Here is a 10,639-nt window from a genome sequence, read left to right as displayed (position 1 = left end):
CTGTGTTAGCTGCTGTATTATTACATGATGCAACAAACCATTCATTTTGTTCAATTAAGCTACAGACTTTTAATGAGGAAAGATTTCACACCCAGTAGAGAGCTGGGGGTATTTATGACTTGTTGAAAATGTAACAGAGTTTTTTTTTTTTTTGCTTGGATAAATGGAGGGCAATCACATTCTCCTCATGTGATGGTAACATGAGGGGTGAGATTACGTAGCGACCCTGCTGGCTCTCAGATCTGACCGCTTTTCCAACCTCAAGAACACATACTTTTGTTGAGTTGCTTGAGAAATTACAGATATATACTAAGTAAATTGTATTTGAATGTGACTGTACACTGCTGTGCCATAGACAATCCTGGAACGGCAAAGTCGGTGAGTAAGGCAGAAATGATGTTTTCCTATTCTTATTCTTACCACTGTAATATGTGTCAATTTCAGTTTAAATCCTACAAAATAGTTACTGGAACTTGTGTGGTGGCTTCTCTGTTCATACAGAAAGCATGACCTGATACAATCACACCACATGGAAGTCTAATGTCAAAGATTAGTAAAGTGTTATCTTTAGTGATCTACACAGACTGGATAGTAAGTTAACATTCAGACATCACTATAATTTTCTACCTTCTTGAATCATTCAAGACAAAAATGTTCACATTCAAAAAAAAAAAAAAAAAATGCTATAAAACATTACAGATGAGTATTTTTTCTATTTTTTCCTGCATAGATCTTAATCCCAAATCTCAGTTTAAACTCAGTTTAAGAATAAACTATCAAATGAAGCTGTTTAGAAGATTTATGCTGAAAAAAGGAGAAAAAAATATTAATTTGTAAAGTTTTTATAGCTGTTTTTGGATGTGGACATTGTTGTCAAGAGGGTAGTACAGTTTTTTTCATGGTGTTTGTATGATCTATTAGAGAAGTAAAAAATAGAATTCTGAACTTTATGAAGAGAGAGACTCTGTTACCAAAAAAATGTGCCATATGCACTGACACAAAATGATGGCCAGATGAAGAGAAACATTTTTTCACAAATGGACAAAAATGTTCATGGTGATGCATGAGGGTTAACAAATAACCTACATTATCCTATAGTCTAAACTTTCAAATAGCCCTACACTGTTTATCATGTTGAGTTCTGATTCAGTTCTACAAGTTAAAATGTATAGAAATGGTTTGCCCAGTTGTTTCATTTCTTCTATTTATACAGTGAAACCAGGTATTTTAAAGGTACGTGGTTCCGTTTTAATCAGGGGAATATCACATATTTGCATTGACTGTTCCAAAGCCTGACTCGGTCTCCTTCATCCGTGTCAGTGATCCGGGCTCGTCGGCTCATCCTTAAATGAACTCGCCTTTAACAGCCTCAACCGGGTTAACTACTACCTTTAATTCATATTTAACCTGAATTTTACACACTTTCAGAAGTTATGTTTCCAGCGGAAGCACAGCGGAGTGTGTGAGGCAAGTGAGCAGGTAAATGTGGGGGGCTTTATGGGAGGAACATCGGCTCGTCTTCTAAAAGTGTTGGTTCTTCTTAAGCTGCTCTGTTTGGATGGTTAGCTTAGCTTCGTTAGCAACCTGCTCCTCAGTTGGCCTTGTGACGGGTAAAGCTCAGGTTAGCTAACATTGGTAAAGGTAGCTCCAGTGCTACCGTTTACACTTATACCCGCTTGGTTGTTAGTAAAAAACAATATCCTGAATTATTTTTGTTTTATGCTTCACGTAACGGCTACATACGGTTTGTCAGGTCTCGTTTCATTTCAAGGCAACCACTAACTTGCACAGCTAGCAAGCTGTTTAGATAAAGTTAAAGGTATTTTCTTCGCTGTGGCTAGCAAGGTAAGCTAATTTCAAATTAAGCTAATTTTAAGGATTGTGTTGAGGTGTCTCGTCTTGTCAGTTGCAAGTAATAACGTTATGTTGATGACATGTGGATTGTTTTGTTTGTCTTTTTACGCTCTTGTCCGAATAGGCTGTGTGTAAGATATATTTTCTTTCAGATGAACTTATGTCTAAGGAAAATGTTGGCTTCGTTTGTTACTACTGGATCACCTAAACTCATGCTATTGTGGTTTATTCTTTTTTTTTTTTATTTATCCTTTGAGTAGAGTTGGTTAGTAGTTTTCTTTCTCTTTCTTTCTTTCTTTTTTTTTTTTTTTTTTTTGGTGATCTTCATATACTTCAGTTGGCAGAAGCATCTGTCTGATGTTGCCGAGCTATTCACATTTATGATGAATATATGTGTTGAAATATAAAACTAAATACTAATACTCTAAAATGCGGTAATACTCTAAAATGGGGTTTCTTAAAAAGTCTGAACACCTCTTAATCTAACATACTTTATCTTTCCTGCAGATTTAATGCCTTAAAAGCCAATAATGTCATGCCAGTTTACACAATATTACTACTCTTATTGTCAGCCTTTGTCATGTACAGCCAAAAACTGGTCAGTTTATTGCATAAGTGGCGATTTGACAAGTGGTTGATAATGTAATTCATTTGAGCTTTAATTGCATAATGAAAAACTTGATGCAGTCTATCAAAAATGAACTATGCTATTTGTGATTAATGAGGATAGTATCAACAAATGTGCTTTGAGTAACAAATTCTGACATTTAAAAATATATCATAATACCAATTTCATGCAAGGCTTGGTGTAAACCATCAAAGATTTCACAGATGAAGGTCATGGAGGTATTATTTCACAGTGGGATCTTCTGTGAGCTCACACGTGAACAGAAAAAAAATATTTTTCTCCTTAAGTCGTGGGGTCACTTCATAAGCAGCCTAGTGAATCACAAGGCTCCAGTGGAATGCAGCTTTAGGCCAGGTTTATGCTGGTTTATAATGAACCTCTTGTTTTTCTACTCTGTGTTTTCTGCTGAGAAAGCTCTGCAAGGGTTTTATTTCCTTTACTTCTGCCTTCTGACCCAGAAAGGAAGCAGCAACCACAGCTGCTGTCTATGTGGAAATGTTTTTTATACTGCATGATATTGTGGTATGAACATGTGATGTGACAGAGGTCGTTTTCACATTTATGGAGGTGTAATTTTGCTTGTACAGTTATTTCCTCAATATCTAGACATTACTTTATGCTTCCAAGAGAAAATGGACAGATTTTAAAAAGTAAGCTTCCTCTAAACTATGGACACATTGGCTCTGTGCTGCATTGTTTTATTGAAGAAATACAGTCATTGCAAGATGAGAGGGAGTCCTGTGACTGGATGTTGAAGTGGCTGTGTTTACCTTGAAAAACACCTGCCTTGAGGACATGAGAAATAATGAGAGAAGTAAGATGCGTCAGTGGCTTATCAGTAAGAAATTCTCAGAAAATTTTGCTAATTTCTTTTTGCTTGAAGCCATTGCTGGAGGTGACGCTGAATAATTGTAAATAACGACTCTGCCTGCTTCAGAAATGCCTTTTTAAAACCCGTAAACTGGACTTTCTGAAGTCTAAAGACAAATATTACTAGATAACGTTTCTAAGTCTTTGGTAAGAAACTTGTGACATTTACACTTACCGCTTTTCAAACAGACGTTCCTAGAGGACTAGGATTTATAAATGTGACTCATAGTTCTGTCAGCAAATCCACAAAATAACTCAACAGCAACAGCTTTAAGAACGACCTATAACCAGAATTTTTTTTTGTTTTCAGATATGACATACCTTTGTGAAATATGTTGGTTTTTCCGAAAAAGTGATTAAAACACTAAAACGGATATCCCTCTTTTTGTTGATGGATTAATATACTGATCAGTGACTCTCATAAAAGTGTAAGATAAAAAGAGAAAAACATCAAGAATGAACTAATTCCAAAGTTACTAAATAACTATAGTCGACTGACAAACAGTTCCACACTTCACATCAGATCTGGGGAAAAAAAAAGTTAATAGAAAATAACTAAATATCCTAGCTCCAGGTAATGACATGAAACTTGCTAAATATTATATGTGCTTTATGTTATTATATCGCTGAAATGTAATTTCAAGAAAAGGAGAGAACTAGTATGTTAGCGCAGTTGAGAATGACAGACTGTAGAAAACATGTTTAAATGCAGTTTGACATCACTAGTAAATCAGCATGGAGGTACATTTATTCATCATTTTATTTATCTCTTTTAAGGTTAACTGGATTCTTTTCCTCAAAAATGAAACTGACTGTGGTTGTTCTCACACCTGAAAAAGGAGGAAGTGAATCAGAAGGCTCTATAGAAATCTGTCTGTTTTATCTGATTTTGATCAGTAGTGGTTGACCAAGTCAGAAAGAAAACCACCACCTTCCTCTTTTACTGTTGATTTATCAAAACACAGCTTTGTTTTTTATTATTGTAACAGAGCTTTTCAGGCGATCTGCTGTAGTTCACCAGAAACTACCAAATGTTTACATATGACAAGGAAGATCATAAAAGTATCAAAAACAAGAAAAAATGTTGCATTTATTCTGTAGAAAATCAATTTACCTACTTTATCGTTGTAAATGTAATTCAACTAATTTCATACTTTGTGGGTTGACCTGTTTTTTTTTCACATCAGTGAAACTAACAGAGCCTAAGCTTGCTTTTCAAACTGTATTCAGTGTTGATAAATTCATCAGGTAAAAATATTAGAGCAATAGAAACATTTATTACTATCAAAAACATCTCAAATTTTATTTGGTGACCCAGAGTTTGGGAGATGGATGAATTATGTCCTTTAACTATATCAGTAGCACTCTGAGAAACTTTTTTTTTTCTTTTTTGTCTTTTTTGGGGGGGGGGGGGGGGGGGGCAAATTTGAAGTACAACTAAAATATAGCCTGATCAATAATGTAATGGCTTTTGCACCTGTATTTCTCACACACTTTTTTAAGGTTCATCTATATTGTTTGACAGGTGAAGTTACGGGTGTGCAGAGTTCACCCTCCATCATGTCCTCATCAGCTTCCCTGTCACTGTGAGAGCTGGAGGCAAGTTTTCAGCTACCATGGAGCATTGGTGCTGTGTTTCCAGGAGGCGGCACTGCTGAGAGGTGACAGGTCGGCGCTGGGTGTGTGTCTGCACTGAAGCCACCATGGACGACTTCACTACCAGGACGTACGGCACCAGCGGGGGCCTGGACAACAGACCTCTGTTCGGGGAAACCTCGGCACGGGTAGGAGCCTGAAGAAACACTGTGTGTTTTTGTTGATTCAAGGACTCAATCAGCACTGATAGCCTGTAACAGTGGATTAATTCATCTAAACTTTCCTATTCTCAAATAAAAACTTCTGGTATCCCATACATTCACACCTAGAAAATGGGTCACTTTTTAAGAGAGATTTGATACTTTTTCAGGCTTGATCTATCACTTTGTCACAGTGTCTCAGATGCCAAGATGTGACGTTTTACTTATCATGTTTTATTTCGGTAAACAAACTATAATGATGTCAGAAACATGATGTTAATTTGTGGAATCTTCTGTCCTCAGGATCGAATTATAAACCTTGCAGTGGGGGGATTTACATCCCTGGTTGTCCTAGTAAGTATAAAAACTGCATAAAATGTTAAATACAACAATTTAAATTCTTTTTATGGATTTGCAAATTCCTTAACCATTCCTTGACAAACATTTGCAGACAAGTAAAAGTCCTTTGTGGGTAGAGGTTTAGTAATCAGTGCTTTTCTATGAGGAGCCACAGAAACGGAAAAAAGCTAGAAATTCCATTTTTTATTAGTTCAGAACAGATTTCAATGCTGTTTTATTTTTTCATTTACTTTTTTGCTAGCTTATTTATATCCTTTTTGTTTTTGCTTTTGATCAACACTTGTTTCCTATTTTCTGACAAGCTAAAGGTCTAGTGCATCTGAGCAGCACACAGGTTTTTTTTAGTGTAAAATGCAATCATGCAGAAGTGTTTAACTGTTTAATGCATTTAGGGTTTTTCACAACATCACAATGTTACATGAGGCACGTGAATGTGACATTAAATACATCTGATTCTGGTTTTGTCAAATATTACCTTTTTATAAATGGCCTTAAAATGTCTAAATTGTGCCTTTGTGTGACCTATGTTTCCAATGCTACACTTTAATCTTTGCCAAAAATTATGTTTAAAAAAAAAAAATCAGGGTGTCTTCAAATTTTGGCTAATAATCTGAGTGAAAGACTGAAAGAAAAAGCTGAAACAGCTGTTTTCGCTTCTCCTTATTCAACTTTATTCAACCTTCTTTGCTAGTTTGCTTATGACTTTTGTCTATTTCCTGAACTTCTGATCTACGTTACAACGCTCTTCCTCTATTCCTGCACTGACTACTAGTGTATATATGAGGAGAAAGGGCCTGTTTTACGTGTGTGTTGACATGGACCAGTTTTACAACAGCAACACAGTGACGTGTTTGTGCTATTTCTTTTTCTTTTCTAGGTGACTGTAATCAGCTCATTTGTTTTCCCCTCATTGCCTCCACGACCGCTAAATGTCTTTTTTGCTGTGTGCATCCTGTTAGCCTGTGGATCCACCATAGTGCTGGTAGTAGCCTACACACACTCACACTTAGACACACAGGAATGATAACAGTGCATTAATGAATGCTAATCTACTGTTCCTCTCCAACATAGTTAGATCTGGTCCAGCCTTATTTGGACCTTCTAATACGTTTGCTGGTGATTATTATTTTGCAAATAACGGTATAATGGGTCATTATTGTAGTAGTTGCCCATATATGGTAACCTCTGACTCTGAAACGACTACATGGTGATGGCCAAAATGTAAAACTCTGCTTCAAACACCATCTCACAAATCAATGGATCACGTAACAGTGTCCACTTCTTTAAATGACACATTTTATAGTTTTCCTGTTTCTCTATATATAATATATGAATCAAATTCTAAAAGTCCACTGAGTATACATGATGAAATATTAATTTGTTCATGGTTACTTTCTGATATAACTCTTATCAATCAGAACTCTGCCTCATGCAATATTTGCTCTTTTTGCTTACCTCTCATACTTTCTTCCCTCTTTCAGATATTCTGGTACCGGCAGGGTGACCTGGAGCCTAAATTCAGGAAACTCATCTACTACATGCTGGCATGCATCGTGCTGCTGTGTCTATGTGCCAACCTCTACTTCCACGATGTCACGTAAAGGCAGCGACGAGGAAGACAAGGAAGAAGAAGGGACGACATGGCCTTGACAGGTGGAAACAGGCGGGGAAGATCTAAACGGTGATGGAAAACATGACTGTGACCAAAAGACAAACCTCAACACACAAACTTGAATGACTTTCCCACGTGACCTGCAGTGGTTCTTGGACCAAAACCAGTGAGACTGAATGGTTCCAGTGGGATGAAAACTGTCAGTTCTTAGTGCTGAATCAAACACACACAACAGCGTAGACTTCTTGATGCACCGTAAGAGGCCATAAATCCACCTGAAGACAGACTTTAAGACAAAAAGGTGTGTTTACAAGCACATAAACCTCATTATTGGTGTCACTTATGATATATGATGAAGTCAGAATTGAAGGAAAAAATCCACCCTGACATACTCTGATGATGTCTTCTCATTTTTTATGCATTTGGTCATGTACTTTTATTTTTGTGTTTATTTGGCTCTCATGTTTCCAACTACAAGCCAAAGAAAGGAGGTTAATTATCACTCAGTGTCAGACTCAAAGCCATGTGAAATAAATACATTAATGGTGCCAGGTAGTTAGAAAGTTACTGCATTTAAAGCCCTGTCTGTGTCAACATTTTTTTTTTAAAGCTGCTATAATTGATAATTAATCAAAATAACATAAAAACAAAGTGTGAAAAAGGTCAGTCATGAACCAACAAACAATTATGATTCAACCCAAAACAAATTTTTGGTTCATTTGTCTTTGGCCAAGTGGAGGATTCAGGTCCATACAGTACATTCCTCAAGGGTAGAAAGACCAACAAACAGAGCTCCACATTATGGATAATGTTGCTCCATAAACGGATAGAAAATAAAAAGGACCACCTGTACCATCAAGCTGTCCTGTAAACACACAAAACTTAAATGTTTACTCACCAACACACTGTGAGACCTTGAATGTTAGTAAAGGTTTGGAGCATTTTCCTTTAGGATGGTCTCTGCAGAATTCAAATATAATATTCAGAATTCTGTTTTCATTAGTGTATAATCACATGAAAATGATAATTATATACTTGTTACCTTTAAATTAATGGTTTATAGCTACAGATGGAGGGGGTTGATATTTCTACCATATTTTTTCAGTAGCTCACAAAGGACTCCCTCTTTTATTTCTGTTTCATTCCAGTGTTAAGGTGCTTTTCTGATACCTACTATGTCAGAGTGTGGACCAGAGATATTATCCTCTGAACCTGAACAGAAAGACAAACAGTTTTTCTAATTAAGGACTCATTGTTCTTCTGTCAGTACACCCACTGTATCAGCTAAATACTCCAACCCACTGGTATCATGTGGAGCATGCATGTATAGCAAATATAGTACAAGCTATTCCACAAGGTACTGATTATGTAATAAACTATCAATGCTCAATGTTTACAACTTGTTTCTCCAAGTGGCCAAAAATCATTTTCAGATTTATAGACTATCATTCCAAAGCTGTAACCAAGACACATGGCATATCCTTAAAAATAGTGCTTCCTGTTCATTAGTGGTGCATTTAATGGGTGTCAACCACTCATTAAGTCATTAAGTGTCAGGTATGATGTCATGTAAACCCCAAGCCTCCAAACAGTGTATGTATATATAGAAGATATTGATTTACAGCAGCCTCATTATCAACATTGTGCAGTTTTGGGACAGTTTTTGATCACTGCTTTAGAATACATCAGTTTTTTTTTACTTGCCCTCACTTTGGGTTTATTTCTGGTACATGTTTCAAGGCATTCATCAGGATGTGTTTTTGACATTGAGTTATCAACGACTGCCTAAATGCACTTTTCTATACTGTAAATCATTCTGATGCTTTCGTCACTTCTGCCTATGACCATCTGATGAGGGTTTGGAGGCTTTAAATTCTTCCAGCTTGTTTTTTTTTTCTTTTTTTTGAGGTTTAATGTTAAAACTAGCTTTAGCTGATAAATTGGCAGAGTTTAATCTGTAGCTGCTCGAAAATGTATTCACATCATGAAGTTATTTACTACACAGCCATTTGCTTTTAAAATACTCAAATTGTGACTGTTTTGGGGTGGATTTTTTCTTAAAGATCAAAATTATGAGCTCTTAAACACCAAATGAAGGAGAAAGGGAGGTGATGGATCCTCTCCTTTCCTTTGGTAATGTATACTGTAATACCAAGTAGCTTAAAGCAATAGCACAAGAGACATCAGGGTTCAAGTATATGCAACAGGTTTTCTCTGCTTCTTTTCTGCTCTTCCAGTTTTTCTGATCATTATGAATGGATTCAATTAAATATAAACAGTACTTATAAATATATAAAATACAATTGCATTTCCAAATCAAGACTTGCTAAAAGGATTTTTTTGTTTTTTTTTTATTAAAAACTAATTTAAATGCTGAATTACACTGAGTGCCAATTCTTGCACCAAGCCTGGCTGAATTACACTTGTTTAAGCCATATACACATACACACACACCAACAGGCCAGCTGGGTGAATAAGACCATTCCACATGGCTTTACACTGAAGCTACAGAACAAAGTAGGTCTTTGTGTGAATCTGTGAATGTTTCTATATCATATTGATGTGTCTGCCATCTAGATTTTGCACAAATAATCCTGCCACTTGCATATCTGAGCTGGGCTTGTGTGTCTACAATGAAGTTTGGCTGCACTGTTTGTTCTATCAGAATATTGGATTATAATCATGGATGATAAATAAAATTGGCTGCCAGATCAATGGTAATCAGTAATTTGTCTAGGGTTGTGATATCTGTGTGTGCACATGCATGGACAGCTGAGGTCACGTCGCTCCTCATTTGTGTTTATTCTGACAAAACTGCTCTTAAAAGCTAACATACACAAAGATAACATCTGTGGTGTCAGTTGGGACCAAAAGAAGAATACTAGACTAGCACTTCAATATCTGTGATAAATCTGGTGTCATACAGTGGTGTAGAACAACCCCAGTAAAGAAAGTTTTTGGACACCCCATGCATTTGTGATGTATTGCATTAAGAATCACTTAAATCATTGAACTCTGTTAAGTCTTGTTTCATTCTCCAAACCCACACACTCCCTTCTGTACATGCTCTGTTCCATCAAGGTCAAAGTGGGATGTTTCAGTCGATAATGAAACACATCCAGGACATGACACATTGAAACTGTCAAAGATTTATTTTTGTTACTTTTTTATAACCTGGCCTGCCCTATAAAATACAGGGTGGGGAAGCAAAATTTACAATGAACATTTAGTTGTTTTTTCTCAGCAGGTACTACGTCAATTGTTTTGAAACCAAACATATATTGATGTCATAATCATACCTAACACTATTATCCATACCTTTTCAGAAACTTTTGCCCATATGAGTAATCAGGAAAGCAAACGTCAGAGTGTGTGATTTGCTGAATGCACTCGTCACACCAAAGGAGATTTCAAAAATAGTTGGAGTGTCCATAAAGACTGTTTATAATGGAAAGAAGAGAATGACTATGAGCAAAACTATTAAGAGAAAGTCTGGAAGATACTATTAAAGAAGAATGG

The 10,639-nt window shown here is 36.2% G+C and overlaps 1 protein-coding gene across 5 annotated transcripts; it reads left to right on the top strand.

Moving 5' to 3' along the window:
* Positions 1 to 210: 210 nt before the first annotated feature.
* tmem243b (transmembrane protein 243, mitochondrial b) lies at positions 211 to 9,848 on the top strand. Of its 5 annotated transcripts, none has more exons than XM_030148754.1 (5): positions 211 to 378; positions 4,878 to 5,136; positions 5,452 to 5,502; positions 6,386 to 6,490; positions 6,990 to 9,848. In XM_030148754.1, exons 2-5 carry the CDS (start codon positions 5,056 to 5,058, stop codon positions 7,107 to 7,109), a joined length of 357 nt encoding a protein of 118 aa, XP_030004614.1. In that variant the 5' UTR covers positions 211 to 378; positions 4,878 to 5,055; the 3' UTR covers positions 7,110 to 9,848. The 5 variants fall into 5 exon arrangements, with proteins under 5 accessions (XP_030004614.1, XP_030004612.1, XP_030004615.1 ...); XM_030148752.1 differs by lacking the exon at positions 211 to 378 and adding an exon at positions 1,328 to 1,479; XM_030148755.1 differs by lacking the exon at positions 211 to 378 and adding an exon at positions 1,711 to 1,819.
* The last annotated feature ends 791 nt before the right edge of the window (positions 9,849 to 10,639 follow it).

This window comes from Sphaeramia orbicularis, chromosome 12, assembly GCF_902148855.1.
Source record: "Sphaeramia orbicularis chromosome 12, fSphaOr1.1, whole genome shotgun sequence".
NCBI lineage: Eukaryota > Metazoa > Chordata > Actinopteri > Kurtiformes > Apogonidae > Sphaeramia > Sphaeramia orbicularis.
The sequence above is the reverse complement of the archived record's forward strand: the minus strand, read 5'-3'. Positions and strand labels throughout refer to the sequence as shown.

Bases quoted from the DNA above. Each gene is read 5' to 3' on its own strand.
- tmem243b (XM_030148754.1), top strand. From the start codon at position 5,056: ATGGACGACTTCACTACCAGGACGTACGGCACCAGCGGGGGCCTGGAC. The intron at 5,503-6,385 runs GTAAGTATAAAA...TTTCTTTTCTAG, and splicing joins TTACATCCCTGGTTGTCCTA to GTGACTGTAATCAGCTCATT. The intron at 6,491-6,989 runs GTAGTAGCCTAC...TCCCTCTTTCAG, and splicing joins GTGGATCCACCATAGTGCTG to ATATTCTGGTACCGGCAGGG.